This window comes from Megalobrama amblycephala, linkage group LG5 (genome assembly GCF_018812025.1).
Source record: "Megalobrama amblycephala isolate DHTTF-2021 linkage group LG5, ASM1881202v1, whole genome shotgun sequence".
Lineage (NCBI taxonomy): Eukaryota > Metazoa > Chordata > Actinopteri > Cypriniformes > Xenocyprididae > Megalobrama > Megalobrama amblycephala.
In genome coordinates, this window is record NC_063048.1 from 27345291 (window position 1) to 27365455 (window position 20165).

General features: G+C 34.9%; 1 protein-coding gene across 3 annotated transcripts in view; it reads right to left on the reverse strand.

The window, feature by feature from the left end:
• alk (ALK receptor tyrosine kinase) overlaps positions 1-20165 on the reverse strand; it is a 496326-nt gene that overhangs the window by 176544 nt on the left and 299617 nt on the right. For all 3 annotated transcript variants that reach the window (XM_048191592.1, XM_048191594.1, XM_048191593.1), the window contains exon 4: positions 9763-9964. In XM_048191592.1, the coding sequence (XP_048047549.1) occupies positions 9763-9964 (202 nt within the window). The remainder of the gene's footprint in view (positions 1-9762; positions 9965-20165) is intronic.

Here is a 20165-nt window from a genome sequence, read left to right on the forward strand (position 1 = left end):
ACTGTGATTCTATGTGGATTAAAATAGGTCCAAAAAGCAATAATAATAAAAATGATTGCAAATTTAATCACAATATAATTCACTCATAATGCCATGATGGGGTTCTGCATAGGGCCGGTAACCCCTTGCACCTCATTTGCTACGTTTGCTGGCACAGATGAACAGGACCAGACAGGTTAACAAACAAACAAACAAATAATTGAATAAATGCATGACTCTGTATGATTTATGTGTATGAAACGAAGCAAAGCAGCTGTACACGTTTCTTTGCAATGACAGCAAGTTCCTTAGTGGATGACAAGCATTTATCGATTTTCATGTTTGCCACTCAAGTATTTATGTCTCTTGTACTCTCCAGTTAATGGAAACCGTCTGACGCCTCTAGTCCTTGGAGACGACCACAGAAAGAGGAGGGGGTGAGCAGTGACAGAGAGGTCTACAAGCCTGGGACATTTTGACCCCCTCTGTGGGGCAGTTGTAAAAGAGATGGAGGCTATTGGCTGTGGTGTGTAGAAACACAATAGAGGAATGAGTCACCATTAGGGTCTCCGGCCTCCTTTGCGATGACTGCTACTCAAGTAATGAGAAGTGACTTGGGAGGTAATGCATTCTGTCAGCAGTGAAGAGTTCAGCTCCCAATGGCACTGGTGCTGTTGGTGGGCTTTGACTTCTTGGCTAACCTCCATAGTACCAGCAAAATCTTCCTCCAAACTCAGTCCAACAAACTTTTAAGATTGCAAGAAGAAAAAGATGGCTTTGAAAGTAAGTGTTACTGAGAAGTAACAAACTTGTGACCCAGTGATTTCTCCCCAGGAAAACTCATTGTAGCAGTGTAGTGCTGTAGTGTAGTACTTTGTAAACTCAACTTTGTTTCTTGGTGGACTGAAAAAACCTGTGCAACTTAACGTCCTGATGATGCATAGCAGTTGGGTATTATGACTGAAGTTTATGGTTTTGGCAAGTATTTGTGAGTTTTCAACTAAAAACAGAAAACTTTTTTTATGCATTTTGGAGATTTGTTTACACGACAACAGCGTTTTGGGGGCCAGAAAATGCAAACTCTTAAAAAATGTGTTTTAAAGTGCACGATTTTGAAAATGATACCGTTACCGTCTCTGTGTAAACTTCAAAAATGTGAATTTGTGAATACAGTGATATCATGCGCATGCACATTTTGTGTTCAGTTTATAAGCGTGTAGTGTTTCATTACAAAGTGACATGGCCAACTACTGGCCTGGCAAGGTTGGGAAACATTGATCCTGATGAGTGGTTAAACTGACGAGTGTTACAATTCAACCTCTGTTATAATCATCTGTCTCCTTTATAGAATTATAAAATAAACGTGGATAGGTTGTTCTTGGAAGAATTTGAGTAGCAAGTTTTGAATTCATATTGAAATCTATGACTGGGTTAGAGTACAACGAAGTAAATCTAGGAAACCTCCATTTGCTGTCTAATTTATCTCATTGCCATCTAGGAAAAACAAATGATAGATTATTTCTTAAGAGATATCATTTGTCTTTTTTTCTATTGTATGGAAGAAAGTAGTTGAAAATTGGTATGGTTGTAGACTGTGCTCCTTAATCTTTTAATGTACAGTTTAAACACAGCAACACATTCCTATGAAACAAACCTCTAATCGAACTCTCTTACAGCATTTTATTGGCTGACCAGTATATCAGCCCTAGGTAATTGATTAAAACAAGTGTTAATCCTCAGTAAATACGATAGTCCAAACCACAACAGATATGCACACCAATACAAATGAGACCAATTAGCAAAACAGATTGCAATCCATGATTAGATATTGTGATCTTGAACACTTAGACAACATTAGAAAAAGTACAGGCAGTTCAAACCACTTAACTATGTGAATACCCTTGTGGAAATTCAGTAACAGGCAAAACATCAAATCTAGGCTGGGAATTCAAAGAATCTTAGTGGAGGAGACATAAACTCTATTTTGGCCGCAGGGAAATGTAATAGATATCATTTTAGTTTTTTTCAGGAATGAGTGATATGAAGTAATACTAATATACATGATTATTAATAATTCATTTACAGTGTTTTACATGATACGCCTAATACTGCATGCACATGGCGTGATCTCCATACAATCTGATTTTAAAATATTTAAATGTTTTATATAATGCAATTTCAACTGCTTATACATAATGCAAGCCTAGCATGACGCTTGAGCAGTTATGGAATTCTGTGACTTGCGTTGATTTCTGGGCTAAAGCCAGTTATAAAATGAATAGTTATGTTCCTGAATTTAGCTATGTTCCCAAATATTGTTGGAGCAAAATATTTGTGTAAAAAGAAATAGTGAAAAAATTTTTTTTGAAATAAATACATTTTGAAAATATTTATTGAACAGCTACAGAAAATAGCCACATAATGCAACATTTTAGGAAATAATAAATAGGCAGTGGCTATTTGCACTAAGTGCAAATAGCAATAGATGTTATTTACACTAAGTGCAAATAGCGATAGATGCTGTTTACGCTAAGTGAAAATGTTATATTTCCTTAACGATAGATGCTATTTACACTAAGCGCAAACAGCGATAGATGCTATTTACACTACGTGAAAATAGAAGTATATTATATTTACACTAAGTGACAATAGCAGCATTTTCTTAGCGATATGCTATTTACACTAGGTTAAAATAGCAATAGATTCTATTTACACCATGTTAAAGTATCAGTTCTTTGCAATAAGAGTAAATAATAGATGCTCTCTGTACTTTATACTGGCAGATACTATTTGCACCTCAGTATTTCTGTACATTAACAGGATGCAATAATATCATAAGCCACTTTTCCACCACCAGGCCGAATGGTTCTCACTGCGTAACCCTTCCATTCCATGCCGATCCAGATCAGCTGGTACGGTTACGGTTTCATTTTCCACTGTGGGGCTGATAATGGCCGATCTTTGGAATGTAATATAAAAGCGTCAGTCGTTGCCTTGGTAACACAACAGTTTATTTATGATATGAGAAGTAATAACGACCGTGTTATGGCGGATGATTAGATATTTCTTTTAATTTTATTATTAATTTGTGTTTATGTCCCTCAAATAGAGCCAGCTACGGAGAAACTGGTAGCCCGGCAACAGACAAGTGACCAATACTGAGTGTCGACATCACTTCACGGATTCTACCAGCATGATTCAGCACGGTTAGACAACCCTGCCGAGAATTCCGGGCCGAGAATGGTTTGTAATCATGATGTGCCCTACCAGGCTCCAGTGGAAACACAACTGGAACCGTTCCTTACCATTCTAAGAACCATTCGGCCCGACGGTAGAAAAGCGGTTATAGTGTAAATGATTATATTTATTAAAATTATTAAATGGATGTTGCCTTATTGGGAGAATAAAACCCTCCTTACACCTTCCCCTAACCCTACACACTTTTAATATTATTAAACACTTGTTTGCCGTTTATTTCCACTTTTAGAACATTATTAGCATTTTTATTGAAAATAAATGTGAGCTCGGCAAAAGGCGGATTCAAACCACTGTCGATCGCGTTAAAAGCCAGATCTGTGAGCTTTACTCGCTACTGCTTTGCCACTGAAGACGTTGAGTTCTATGTGTCTTTTTTTAAAACTTGAGTGGCCCAACCAGACATTAGTGGGCGGGGCTAGTGTAAATAGCATTTGCCAACAAGGGACACTATTTTCGCTTAGTGTAAATAGACATTCTGTAATAAAATATTAGATCAAATGTCCTCAAATTCAACCATTTGTTGTTGGATGAAATTACCTCATGGATCATTCAAATTGTTTAGTGCATACAGTCAAAAAGCTATTTAGGAAAGTGCTATGATTGAGTTTGTTCCTATTTGTATTTAGCTTTTTGGCAGGAAAACTGTCAGTAGTAGCAGTTAGGCTTATATAGACTAATCTAGTCAAGGTTTTGACTTTCCACTGAAAAATAAATTGTGCTTTTTCTGCAGTTGTGATCTTTGACAGATCCTCTTTCTATGTTTCCGTAACTCCTCAAACTGCTGGGGTGTTTGTCTGCTAGCTACAGGAATGGCTAATGAACATAAAGCTAATCTTGTGACACAACATTCATTTTGCTTCATAGCGGTGAACAGCAGCTTGTCTTAGGCACTGAGGTGTGCTGCCTTTTCTAGAGCACGTAATCCCTCAGGTGAAAAGAGCCTTTGGGGTATTTGAATATTTTAATTTCCATATATATTTAATTTTGTCGTCTGACACACTTTTTCATTTCTCAGTTTCATGACTCACCAATAAGCATTCCACAAAGAAATTCCAAATATAAGTTAGCTACACACAGAAGTCACTCTTTCTGGGCTTACCATAACTCCATAACCTAGTTTTTGCACTTTTTTTTTTTTATAGTTCAAGACATAAATGAGGGGACTCAGACCATCAAAAGACATGCCTATTTCCTCTGTTCTGTTATGTTGTATGGTGGTGAGAATGTTTTAAATATGACAAAATATAGTTTTACCAAAGCATTTTGTTTTGCGAAATTATTTAGAAAGTGTTTAAACTGAGCACATGCAGCACAGGCAGTGTGAAGAGCCGCTCTGGTGTTTAACAGCAGCTGGATGGAGAGGAATAAATTTTTTGACTACTTTTAAGTTGACATGCTGTTCAAAACATTGTAGGCCAGTGGTAAGCTTATGTTCAAAAATATTATTCCAAATATTTTTACAAATTTTTAAAGACACGTACAGCCTGCTAGGGGTGTGTATTGAAGCCACTATCCGTGTATATACAGTTGCAAGAAAAAGTACGTGAACCACTTGCAGAATCTGTGAAAATGTGCAAAATTTGAACAAAATAATAGATCATACAGAATGCATGTTATTTTTTTATTTAGTACTGTCCTGAGTAAGATATTTTACATAAAAGATGTTTACATATAACCCATAAGACAAAAAAATAGCTGAATTTATTAAAATGTTTTTTTGTTGTTGTTGTTGTTTTGTGATGGTTCTTCATGAGTCCCTTATTTGTTCTAAACAGTTAAACTGAGCTCTGTTCTTCAGAAAAAATCCCAAAAAGGTCCCAAAAATTCTTCAGTTTTCCAACATCTTTTGCATATTTGAACCCTTTCCAGTAGTGACTGAATGATTTGAGATCCATCTTTTCACATGGAGGACAATTGAGAGACTCAAACACAACTATTAAAAAAGGAAACACGATGCATTAAGAGTCGGGGGGTGAAAACTTTTGAACAGGATGAAGAGGTCCAAATTTTTCTTATTTAGCTTGAATATCTTTTTTTTTTTTTTTTTTTTTTTTTTTCATTTAGTACTGCCCTTCAGAAGCAACAGAAGATACTTGCATGTTTCCCGGAAGACAGATTAAATACAATTTACCTTGATCTTCAAATTCCAAATGTTTTCATCCCCCATCTATTAATGCATCATGTTTTTTTCTGGAGCATCAGTGAATGTTTGAACCATTTTTAAAAGTTGTGTTTAAGTCTCTCAGTTGTCCTCAGTGTGAAAAGACGGATCTCAAAATCATTCAGTCACTGCTGTAAAGGGTTCAAATATGCAAAAAATGCTGGAAAACTGAAGAATCTGCAGGACCTGGAGATTTTTTTTTTTTCTTTTTTTCTGAAGAACAGAGCTCAGTTTAATTGCTCAGAACAAGGTTTTTCACAAAACAAAAAAAAAAAAAACAAAAAAAAAACAGTCGTAGATCATCCATGTAACCACACACAGTATTAAGAATCAATGGTTCACATACTTATGAATGGGGTTATTTTAATAAATTCAGATTTTTTTTTTTTTTTGTTGTCTTGTGGATTATATGTAAACATATTTTATGTAAAATATCTTACTCAGGACAGTACTAAATAAAAAATAACATGCATTTTGTATTATCTCCCTTATTTTGTTAAAATTATTAACATTTTCACAGATTCTGCAAGTGGTTCACATACTTTTTCTTGCAACTGTATTTGCATCTATTGCAATGACAAAATTTTCTGAATCTGTATTTCAATATGATGTGTGACAAACCTAAATGTTATTTATTGGTCAGACAGAAACCGTTCCCTCACCTCATACAATGTGTACTGCATGCTATCATACAGTATATGTCGAACAGAAGGTTTAAACACTAGCATATACTTTACAAAAGTGGATGACCCAGTGTCTCAGTAAGTATAAGATTATTTTTGATGTTTGAAGTTAAGATTTATGAGACTGGCACAATAACAAGAGACAGCAGTGCCCCTTCAGAAAAAAGGACACTTTAGCATACTTTCAAAAAGAGCACTTATGGAAATAATATACTTCAAAAGATTATACTTAACTGTGAACTGAATGTAAGATTTTCAGGCATTTTACTTGCAATTACATGAAAACATATTATAGTTTAATTTTAAATGCAATTAGCTGAACTCAAGAGTGTATTTCTTTGACTTAAGTAGGACTTAAGAACATCTACATATGTAATTGCATAATTACTTCCAATGTCTTTGATATATGGGTAGAGCCGGATGTACTGACAAGCATTTATGTATTTAAAACATATGTAAAGTAAGTATTCCCATTCACGTGAATTTGCGAAAACGACAAAAAAAAAAAAAAATGCTAAATTTTGCTGCCAGGCCAGTAGTTGGCGAGGTCACTTTGTAAAGAAACACTACATGCCCATAGACTGAGCACGTAATACACATGTGCATGATGTCACCATTTCCACAAATGCAGATTTTTGTAGTTTACATGGAGACAATAAAAATTATAATTTTCAAAAACTTGCACTTTGAAATCCATTTTTAAATGTTTGTTTTCAGGCCCCCAAAATACCGTTGAATTAGATAGAGCCCGAAATAAAACGAGGGTAAATATCGGAGCGGCTTTTCCGAGGTGGAGGGAGCTACGTGTCCTGAAAGGATTAAAAACCGATGCAGAGACATTTCTGCTTGACAAGTAAGTATCCCTGCTTGATTTGTTTCATTTTTTAAGAACTACACAACTAAGATAATTTCAAAACAGGCCTGCCCGTCCCCTGCCTGATGCTTCGCGCACACCACGGCTTCCTCTTCTCCCCGCCCGTTGACTCCTCGAAGTCGCTGTGGGTGTGAATTCCTCGTTGGAGCCCATTGACTCAGTGTCAAAACTCTAGCCGCATAACATACAGATAAAATGTCACGCACTGTGCAAAGCAACTATTGAAACCTACTAATTCACTGGCTTGTCATGTTGCTAAAATAATGTACTAGCAAACCTTATTTAGCATTACATATCGATAGAATAATTACTTGCATACTGTAACGTTAGTTACCGTTATATTATCATACTAGCTATTTATTACTTATAGAAATAGTGCAACGTCATATAGTTACTAGGGCTGTCAAACGATTAATCACGATTAATCACATACAAAATAAAAGTTTGAGTTTGCCTAATATATGTGGGTGTACTATGTGTAATTATTATGTATATATAAATACAAACACATCCATGTATATATTTGAGAAATATTTACAAGTATATGTATTTATTTATATTTTTATATAATTTATATTTTATATAAATACATTTTTTGTACATAAATAACATATTTCTCTTAAATATATACATTAATTTGTGTGTATTTATATATACATATTAATTACACACATTACTAACACATATATTATACAAACTCAAACTTTTATTTTGTATGCGATTAATCGCGATTAATCGTTTGACAGCCCTAATAGTTACATTACATGTATTGCAAAATGCGTAATGTTTTGAGGACCAAGTTTGTAGTCAAAGTATGGGCAGGCCATAGTCAATGTAAATCATATTGTTGATGTTTCGTCTGTACCAGTGAATGTGCCATAACTGTTTATCCACCTTACTAGCCTGCGCGTTCACGGCAGGCTCCGTTGTGATGGGGGAGGAGCTGTGGAGGGAGGGCTGTAGCGCAGCATAGAGCAAGGGGGAGTGACCTGTGAGTTGTGCTTGTTCAAATTTTCAGGCTAAGTCAATGTTTTCTAAAAACTCCCTACAGCAGCTTTAAAACATAATGATTTAAAATGTCCTTTAAAGTAATCTTTTAATTTAAAATTATTACAATGTGTGCTTATTTTATTATCTACAAGTACAGTTTTTACAAATATTTACTTTTAAGATTTGAGGTACAATAAATTCGAGAGCACATTCAATACAATGCACACTTTTTCAGAAGCTGCCAATCGATTTGAATGTAAAATCACACCATGCACATTTACATCTAAAGTAAAATTGTTTTACACATATACTTGTACCACAGGTATTACAAGGCTAAATGTAATGTGTAAAATCACATCATTTTATCTGTTCAAAACTTTTATAAGACTTTGCAACTCATGATCACATACTTTGAAAATATGAAGACTCTCCCACTTAATTGATCACAGTAAATAAGTTTGATAAACTGATTTAAACACGATCACAATTGTGGTTTGGTTTTATAAATATGTACAGACTACAAACATGTCAGAGACTTGAATTGTATTATGTTTTGTTGTTTTTGTTTTTTTTAATGGTTATTTCAATTTATTTATTTCTTCCTATAATTATATTATTATATTATTAGTATTTATTTATTATATTATTATTATTTATTTATTTAATTTATTTATTTATTTATTATTGTTGTTGTCTTAATATTTTATGTATTATTTTGGCGGAAGGGGTTATTATGGGGGGAAAAAAAAGTTATAACTTAAATTGTGAAGCTTTCTGTTAATGCTTTGGAAAAGTTTATAAATAAAATAAAAAAAATCACATCATTTTGTCATTGTTGTGTGAAATAAATTTATGAATAATACCATATAATTTAGTGAATGTGCACAATGACCTGGTCCTTTTTGCTGCTGGGAATTTACATCATCCACTGGACAAGAGTTGACCTCAGGCAAGGGCAAAATTGCATACAAATATGTGGGTTGGTTGGCTGATCAAAAATAATGACCTCAAGAGGAACTCTATAATGAGTCAGAGCACTTTTCCCTATCTAAACATGCCACGCATGGCTGAACACATTCATATGCCGCCCAGTCTTGTAAGACAGAGTTCCTCTGAAGAGGCAAATCCCACAAACAAGAAGTTGCTGGGGACTAGAAGAGAATCTCAAGGACACAAAGACAAATCTATAGGGTGTTAGCCTCAGCAGAAGTAATGGAGGTGTTGCTAATCAAACATTAGATCCAAGGCAACATACTTACTGATAAATTATGTTTTGCTCATACATATTTTCTTATTCAACATCATGTTTACTCAGAATATCATCCGACTCAGATTACAGGGCAGAAATGAGACGTGAACACTGCTTTCCAATGCAAAGACATCTATACGTAAGAAAAGACCAATCTGAATTCAGCAGATTTCTTCTCAGGTCCGCTTTTAAGGGAGGAGATTCTAATGTAAATCAACCAGATGTGTGATTTTCAAACTTATTACATTATAGTTTACAAAAAAAAAAAAAAAAAAAATCAACTGATAGGGCAACTAAAGCTAATATTATCTAAAAAATAGAATTTTAATCTACAAGAAAAGTTTGAACATTGACATTAAGGGTTTCAAGCTGAATTATTTGGAGAAAAAAAAATTGCCTGTAATGTTGCCTGTAAAAACAATACACTGCCACTATTAAATAGTTAATCTTTAACCCAAAAGGTCTCGGCCGTGCAGTGTTGTGTAAATAAGATTCTGTGTCACGAGGTCCAAGAGTTGAGAAACATCTACTTCTTTGAATACGAGAATGCTGCCTTTGGCAAACTCACCCGATGACATGAGGGTGCTCGGTGGTGAGGAGAGCAAGTGGTGGCTTGTCCCTCTCGATGAGCCAGACGGTGTAACGTCCACTCTGCCTGGGGTGCAAAAACACTGTGACATCCAGACCACAGGGCCGATGGGTGGCACGTAGCCAGGGGCTCAGAACCCAAGGTCCCGTCAGAGCTGAGCCATTCACTGTGAGAAAACGCCCTGGAAAAACAAACAAAGTAAAAGATATATTTATGTTAGAGAGCAAGAAACTTCAAAATATTTCTATCAAGTTTTGTTGAGTACAAGTTCATTTTATCACTTGTTCTCATTTTATTTCATTTATAGTTTTTGAAAGTAAGTTCTCAGCTGTGTTTAATGAGATATCTATGGAAGCCCGTTTCCACCCTTAAACAAAACAAAAACATTAATTATGACTTTTTATCTCAGAATTTTGACCTTTTTCCTCGCAATTCTAAATTTTTTCTCACAATTGCAAGTTATAAAATCAGAATTCTGAGATATAAACTCGCAAATGCATGATATAAAGTCAGTTCTGACTTTTTTCTCACAATTGCGAGTTTATATCTCAGAGTTGTGACTTTATATCACACAATTGCAAGTTTATATCTCTGAATTGTGACTTTATATCTCACGATTGAGAAAAAAAATCTGAATTGTGAGAAAAAAAGTCAGAATTGTGAGATATAAACTCGCAATTGTGAGATAAAAAGTCAGAATTCTAAGATAAAAAGTACCAATTACTGTTTTTATTTTTTTGTTTTGACAACAATTTGACAATTTTGACTTAACAACTACTTTACTAATTATTAATAAGCAGTAATTAGGAGTTTGAGGCAAAAGTCATAGTTAATGGTTAGTTCATATGGTAGAGAACTAACATAATTGCTACATAGTTGTTGACCCTAATCTAAAGTGTGACTCAAAATTCAACTTATTTTTTTAAAGAATACTTATATTTTTATTTATTACAACCTACTTAAATTTATTATAATTACATTTTACTTTTTATTTATAATAGGCTGCTAATACTAATTATATTATAGCCTATTTATTTTGAATGATTAATTTAAAAAGTACTTCTGGCATACATTTACGCCATGGTGTTTCTTACTTGTCGTGTTTGATTTAGATCTGTGTCCTAAACTGATACGTTTAAAGGTGAAGTATGTATTTTCTGTGACACTAGTGTTACCTAGCAGACTTACAAAAATACAGCATATTTTGCAAACGCACCTTTCGCATGTCGCGCCTCCGTCGACCCAAACATCACATAAGCTCTTAACGGTTGCTTGTGAAGGCATGTCTCAACAGGTAAATGTGGGCTACTCTCAATAAAAAGTCCAACATATTAGAAATACTTTTCGCTGTCTTGCTATGTGTCATGAGTAAGCAACTGAGTAAACTAACACTGTCTAGAGAGAACGCGAGCGTCTCGCTTATTAGCTATAACCCCATTCAACATAACTGCATCGGTCACATTTTTTTTTTTTTTTTTTTTTTTTACATGACGCAACACCCAGCATACCCGGTTAAAAAAGTCACTGCTCGCCACTGATATATATTATCTGCACTTAATAACCTAGAACACTTGATGGCTGCTCTGTTAAGTCTTCGTCGTCAGTTAGGAACCTGGGTGTGCTCTTTATAACCAATCTTTCATTTGAAAGCCACATTTCTAGCATTTGTAAAACTGCATTCTTCCATCTTAAAAATACATATCTAAACTACGACATATGCTCTCAATGACAAATGCAGAACAGTTCATGCATTCACTGGCTCCCTGTTAAATATCGTATAGATTTTAAAATCTTGCTAATTACTTACAAAGCACTAAATGATTTAGCTCCCCAGTACCTGAGCGAGCTCTTAAAGCATTATAGTCCTTCACGTCTATTGCAATCTCAGAATTCAGGCCAGCTGATAATACCTAGAATATTAAAATCAACTGCAGGAGGTAGATCCTTCTCCTATTTGGCACCTAAACTCTGGAACAATCTTCCTAGCATTGTTCGGGAAACAGACACACTCTATCGGTTTAAATCTAGACTAAAAACACATCTCTTTAACCTGGCATACACATAACACATTATCAGTTTATGTTTTCAAATCCATTAAAGGATTATTAGGCTGCATAAATTAGGTCAGCCGGAACTGGGAACACTTCTTATAACACCAGATGTACTCGTTACATCAGAAGAAGAATGGCATCTATGCTAATATTAGTCTCTCTGTTTATCCCGAGGTTTACGGTAGTCAGCCGTATCCGGGCCGTATCCAGGTGAGATCTAGGCACAGGTCCTCGATACGATGACAACGCAGCCCTGAAGTGTCAGCAGAGATTGTGTCAACTAGATCGTCCCCTGTGAAGGCCTCACTGACACAACAGCCAGTGGCACAGATTCCCAACCAACCGTCCTAAACCAGAGTGATAAATACGATCCTCAACTAGATGGAAATGGAATAAATACTTTGGCTGTTGCAATCCCAATCGGACTTATGAAAGCTGCTAGAATCATAATCATGCACTGTTCGCTGTTGGCCAGAGGAGAACTGGCCCCCCAGTTATATATGTATGTTATATACACACACACAAACACATATACATACACACATATATTACTGATTAATTTCTTTAACTCAAATAAGGTTTTTCAGGTTGGTCTAGCAAGATATAAAGATAAACAAGACATCTTTAATAATCTCAATTGTTTTCTAGCAAGGATTTGGCATATATATATATATATATATACACACAGTTCCCTCCACAAATATTGGCACCCTTAGTAAATGTGAGCAAAGGCGGCTATGAAAATAAATCTGCATTGTTTATCTTTTTGATCTTTCATTAAAAAAATTCACAAAATTCAAACCTTTCATTGAAGGAAAAGAATTGAAAATGGGTGGAAAAGCTCATTATGAAATAAATGTTTTTCTCTAGTTCATGTTGGCCACAATTATTGGCACCCAATTATTGCAATGTCCTTTTCCCAAGATAACAGCTCTGAGTCTTCTTCTATAATGCCTGATGAGTTTGGAGAACACCTAAGGCGAGATCAGAGACCATTCCTCCATACAGAATCTCTCCAGATCCTTCAGATTCCAGCTCCATGATGGTGCTTCTTCTCTTCAGTTCACTCCACTCATTTTCTTTAGGGTTCAGGTCAGGGAACTGGGATGGCCATGGCAGAAGCTTCATTTTGTGCTCAGTGACACATTTTTTTGTTGGTTTTGATGTTTGTTTTGGATCATTGTCCTGATGGACGATCCAACCACTGCCCATTATTGGATTTCTAGCAGAAGTGGTCAGGTTTTGATTTTTTATCTGTTAGTATTTGATAGAATCCATGATGCCATGTATCTGAACAAGATGTCCAGGACCTCCAGCAGAAAAATAGGCTCACAGCATTAAAGATCCAGCAGCATATTTAACCGTGGGCATGGGGTACTTTTTATCCATGTGTGCACCAAACTCATATGGTGGGTTTGCTGCCAAAAAGCTATTTTTTTTGTTTCATCTTACCACAGAAGCCGGTCCCATTTGAAGTTCCAGTCTTGTTTGACAACTGAATATGCTGGAGTTTGTTTTTGGATGAGCAAAGAAGGATTTTTCTTGAAACCCTCCCGAACAACTTGTGGGGATGTAGGTGCTGTTTGGTAATTTTTTTTAGGCTTTCTGAGACTCAAGACTCAACTAATCTCTGCAATTCTCCAGCTGTGATCCTTGAAGAGTCTTTGGCCACTCAAACTTTCCTCCTCACCACACATTAGGACGATTTAGACACACGACCTCTTCCAGGCAGATTTGTAACATCTTTAGTTGATTGAAACTTCTTAATTATTTCCCTGATGGTGGAAATGGAGATTTTCAATGTGTTAGCTTTTTTCTTATACCCATTTTCTATTTTGTGAAGCTCAACAATCTTTTGCTGCGCATCAGAACTATATTATTTGTTTTTTCTCATTGTGATGAATGATTAAGGGGATTTGGCCTTTGTGTTTACACATATTTGTACTCCTGTGGAACAGGAAGTCATGGCTGCACAATTTCATGCTCCTAGTCACCCTGTTGTGCTAAAAAATGTAAATGTGAATGGGAATATACTTCAGAGATATTTTACTCAGAAGAATTTCTAGGGATGCCAATAATTGTGGCAAACATGTATTGGAGAAAAACATTTATTTCATAATGAGCTTTTCCCCCCATTTTCAATTCTTTTCCTTCAATGAAAGGTTAGAATTGTGTTATTTTTTTGAATGAAAGATCAAAAAGATAAACAATGCAGATTTTTTTTCACAGCCGCCTTTGCTCATAATTACTAAGGGTGCCAATATTTGTGGAGGGCACTGTATATATGTATTAAGGCTGTCAATAGATTAATTTTTTAATCACGATTAATCACACACTTATTGTGAAATTAAGCATACACCATTTATCTTGTTTAACACGTCCATTTTGCCAGCATTGCCTATATCCAACAAAGTAAACCATCAGACTGAAGTGTGATTTTCACAAAACTGTATTTTTCAATTTGACCTTTTTTCTCGCTATCAACACCCGGTTGATGACGGCGTAAATGACTGGGCATAAAGCATTCGGCACGTCACTGAAAATTTGTTTACAGTGACTGTTTTGTCCATGTTCTTTTGATCATTGCAGTTGTAACGTATTGGGAAACCAGAATGCACATCCATCGACTGAAACATGCATTAGCCGAATCCGTCTGTCTGTTTTGCATGTTGTTTTCAACAAACCCTATAAATGCGTTGTCAGATTTGGCATGAACCACGGTGCAAGCCGTAGGTGGAGAACCGAACGGTTCCATCCCTAACAGCAACATACACAGGACAAATCCAAACATTATCCTGAAAGTGTGTGAAAACAACGTGAATGTACTGAAATGTGTTTGTGCATAAATACAATGCGATCAGTGCGTCGAGAGCGCGCTCATACATGATTTGTTTGCGCATCAATCTTCTGCTTCTGTACATCACCGCAATCGTTATTTTTCCTTTGATTACAATCCTCATCCATCAAAACTTTCATAGCAAGAAGCTGGTTTGCTTTATCCAGCCGAGAAACATAGTTTTCATATAATCGGGCCATACAGCGGTGGGATGTTTCGACATTCGGCTGCAGACACTGGAATGAATAATTATCTCTGCCATCTCTGATATAATCAGCATGGACTTTAAGATCATCTACTGCGTGACATAAATTATGTTATGAAGCAATTTCACATGCTTCCATAATTTTTTGCGTTAAATATGCATTAAATTATTTCAACGCGTTAAGGATTGTGAATTAATCGCATGCGTCGACATATCGACATATACATACATATGTGTGTGTGTGTGTGTGTGTATATATATATATATATATATATATATATATATATAAATATATAAATATATAAATATATAAATTGAAATAGCAAGACTTCCTTTCAATATGCAATCTCTCCCATACATTTTTAAACAAGTGGCCTGTTCCTTCTTCATACTTTCTCTGTATACTTCTCAGAGAGTCGGTGGGTATCTGGATCGTATGAGTTATGTGTGAAAGTGAAATTTGCAGATCCGTGGCCTAGGCAGAAGACACTGAGCCCATGTAGAGCCAAAATAGATGAGTGAGGGGGGAGAATGACAACACACCAGAGGAAAACGAAATAAATAATGAAAGAGAGGAGAAAAATCAAAGCTCTGTCTGTGGGCTTTGATTTAGAGTCCTCCCTCTCAACAGCCTCATTCAGCTCTCTCAATCAGGAAATTTTCCACAGGGCCAGAACACGGGAAAAAAAAAAAAAAAAAAAGACAAAAGAGACCTTCTTTTGATAGAAAAGGAATGAAAACAGCATCAGTGAAAAAAATGGAGGGAAAATGTCCTAGAATGTAGCATTTTCATTATTCACAGAGTTATCTGTATCCAGAAAGGAGTTGTTATAGCATCATATTTTTGCGGTTTGGTTTGTTCTGGTGAAATTGAGAGTAACTGTTATGCATCGTTTACTTATGGACTCTAAACTTAAAATATTGCTCTACATATTACAAATTCAGTGCATTCCATATGTATCCATTTGTGCATCATAAATAATAATAATAATAATAATAATAATAATAATAATAAACAGCAGGGAACGTTTTGTCTATCCCTTATTATTTAACATATATGTATAAAACAGTTACATATTAAACTTTCTTTTTATGAAATCTGGTTAAAAAAAAAAAATCTTAATGCTTGAAGGAATTAAAGATTAAGGGCAAATGGCCTTCACAGTCCCCTGGTTGTTGAATTTCTTCAGGCATATCTTAAGAGGTAAGTAATATTAGAGAGCATGTTTCTGTAACTAACTACAGGGTACTTGAGGTTTTAATTAAAAAATTCTGTTAAAAAGTGTATTATTTTTATTTTTTTTTTTTTTTTTAACTGTGCCTTAAAATTCTATGAAATGTATCAAGTTCAAATATGATCGCAGCAGGGGTTGTGCTAACTTCTCTACACTTAGAAAACCAACTGAGCATGTAATTTGACTATGGCTTCCTTAATTTTCGAATACTTATAGCCTTTTGCTGAAAGTGTTACAAAATCAAACACTTGCTGCTCACTGATACACTACTGATGTCTTACTTGAAATTTTTTAGTGTTGTGTGCTTTAAAGAAGTGTATGGATCAAATTTTGGCCAGCAGGCATGTATTTTGGCCAGCAACTGTGGTTGGTGAATAAACCCAAGTAGCAATTTTCAAACCTTAATTGATAAAACATTTCAAACACTGCTTATTTAACTTTCTTAAGTCATGTCAGAATAAATGCACATGAAAGATAGCTGAAATAATGAAAAATACATTTGCACAAGTAAACATAAATAAATAAGTTAACATATATAGTTTAGTCATGAAACTCTGTAGGTTGATAGGTCCTTTATTTGCAATCTGCAAACAATCACATCACTGCCACATGGCACAAGCTTAATGGACTCTGCTGATCCTGCAGCCAATGAGATTAATTGCACAACATATAAATAGTCTGATTCATTGTTGCTATAAGCTAGTCCTGCAGCACTATCAGTTCCTCTGAAATCCTCCACCTCCCCCAGCTCCACCTGCCTATATCTGCTATGGAATTTATGTATGTCTATTTATGCAGCAGCATGTCTTACTTGCTCACAGCAGTGTGTCTGTGTATCTTAACAGTAGCAAGTCCATACTTAGCAGCAGCAACAGTGTAGGAGATCTAGTTTAACGAGTTCTGAACCTTTTTTTTTTTATTCCAAAGCCCCTTCCTCTCCGAATCAATACTACAAACTTACTTTGCAAAAATGTCACTGCAGACATTCTTCAGAGTACTTACTCTGCTCAGTTATACAGTATCCTTAAATAAATATGCACAAGTCAACCTGCCATACCAAACACGACCACAGGGAGATGCCAAAGGACTGCATATAATTACTATACGGATCCATTCAGAATTATTAAACACACCAAAATACAAATGAAAAATAAAAATATTCTGAATGTGTGGAAACTCAGCAATCTGAAAGTGGGTCGATGTCATCAGTGAACAGTTCCTCTGTCAGAACAAGCAATCGTGTCTATGTTTTGAGCACATAAACATCACAGATCCTCACAAACTTCTCCAAAACATTATTTTTGCCAAGTATCCATTATAAAACACGGTAACACTTTACTTGAAGGGGTGTGCATAAGACTGACATGACACCTTCATAATCATGACATGACACGTGTCATGAATATGAAGGAGGTTTTATGAATGTTTATGACAACTGTCATTAAGTGTCATTCGCTCAGTTATGTCATTTTTAATGCAAAGATGACATTGTTTGAGATGTCCGAGTTATGACAACTTGACATAAACCAATACATCATAACCTGTCAGTGTCTTTGTCATGACAATTTGACATTATTTAGCTTTATGGGTTTACATTACATTAAACTGTCATGTCGTTGGTTTTGACATTGGCTGTCATGAGGCCATTATGATATTAGTGTCATGAATATGTATCTTGAGCTCAAGTACATTGGTACAAATTGAACTTGTCATTAAAATGTCATTAAGTGACAATACTCTGACAAATAATTTTATAACAGCGTCATGACTATTTTTAATTTCATGTTTTTTTTTTTTTTTTTTTTTTACGTTTCCACCAAGATAATAGACAATTTCAAATTTCTTAAAAAAGATGACACTGTTATAAAATAATGGTAACACTTTATTTTAGGGTCTTTTAACTGGTTGCTTATTACTATTAGCATTCATATGGCTAAAATATTGGCTATTTATTAGTACTTATAAAGCACATATTAATGCCTTATTCTGCATGGCCTTATTCTACATTCTTAATCCTACCCAATACCTAAACCTAACAATTAACTATAATAAGAAGTAAATTAAGAGTTTATTGAGGGAAAAGTCATAGTTAATCGTTTATATATGTGTTCCCTATACTGAAGTGTTACCAAAATAATGTAATGTAATGTTAACCCATAAGGCTAAGTAGTTTTTTTTAAGTTTGATAATTAATCTGCTTAATTAATAATTAATCTGTTTATGACAGGTTATGATGTTTTGCTAATGTCAAGTTGTCATGACAAAGACACTGACAGGTTATGATGTATTGGTTTATGTCAAGTTGTCGTAACAAAGACATCTCAAACAAGGTCATCTTTGCATTAAAAATGACATAATTGAGCGAATGACATTTAATGACAGTTGTCATAAACATGCATAAAACCTCCTTCATATTCATGACACGTGTCATGTCAAGATTATGAAGGTGTCATGTCAGTCTTATGCACACCCCTTCAAGTAAAGTGTTACCTAAAACACTCACAGTACAATAATTTTGACAACCACACAAATATATTGAACTGTCTGTGAGGGAAATCAGTGAGGGTGCGAATGATGCCGCACAACGTCTCCATTAATTTCTGCATGTAATCATTTATTGTTTATATATTCTAAAGCATTGAATCACTATCGAATTGTATTTCTTTCAATTCTTAGCATTATAAATTGATTGCTGACCAAAACAAATGATTCACAATTCAAAAATCCATGTTTCTAGACCGATGCATATACATTGTCAGGATTTGTAATCAATGTATCAAGAAAACAAGTGAATCGTTACACCGACATTATTTTTTATTGATTGGTTGATTGATTGATTTTGTATGAAGTAATAGTTATTGTGAACAATAAAGTACCAGGATATGCAGCTGTATGTTTCCCATTATAGATTAAAGATAATTACTAACAAATTCTATTACAAGGCTCTGTCTTCATATATTTACACTTGCAATCATCTTCTGACTACCTTTAGAGACTTAAGAAAATATCGAGGAAAATATTCAATAAAACAATACGCCTATATTCAATGTTTTTTGTTGTGCATTTAGGAATTTCTTAGGTTTAAATGTTCCAGGTCAGTGGAACGAGGGACTACAGAACTAGGGAGCTGATTGAAGACACACTGTAAGTCTAAACAGTTATAGTGTAAAAGCTTTCAGGGGTTCTTTAATTTTTCAATTATAATGCGACTCAACCCTCTCTTAATCTCTCTTTTGAATGGTATTTGTACCACGGGTGGTACAGTGATATTGCTTGCCAAGAAACTGGGAACTTGCAACATGTGATATGTATTGTGTGATAATTAAATGCTTGTATGAAAAAAAAAATACTGTAGTCATTAGCTAAATATGCATGGATATTTAAGAAAAACTGCTCAATGAACTTCTTTATTTCCACAGGGACTTTCGTTGGGACATGATGACTTGGCTCGCACACCCGCAGGGGTGAATCAGTCTCAGTTCAGTGAACACATCTGGAGTATGGAGGGAATGTATGATGCAGTTGAATGCTTTTCTTTCTTTCTTTCTTTTTTCTTTTTCTTTTTTTTTTATTTAAACGTGCACTCAAGACTGCCTTGCAAATAAAAATAACTGTTCAGTAAAAGACAAAAGTGAAGTGACATTAGTTAGTGACAGTAGCTACGATTCATTACATGAAGACAAACACCAATTTAAAGAAATTTAAGTTTTTTGGCTTTTAGTATGAATATGTTAGTCTTACTGTTATTTATAAGCTAGTGTGCTCCAAAGCAATGACAAAATTTATATTTAGAAGATGATTTCAATGACATCACTCTGCACTTCAGCTTCTCATCAGATTTTCTGTTCAATCAAATGCTTTCTAGAATCTGGAGTGTCCCACCCCCGCACTATAAATGGAAGCTGAAGCTGCGTCTAAAATCGGGCACTTGTTCACACATTTACTCTTTTCTACATGGTGAATGGCAGATAGTGAACTATATAGTGGATAGGGAATGATTCAGAAAGTTTAAATATAATTTCCATTGGTTTTCGAGTCACGGATCGGATTATTTT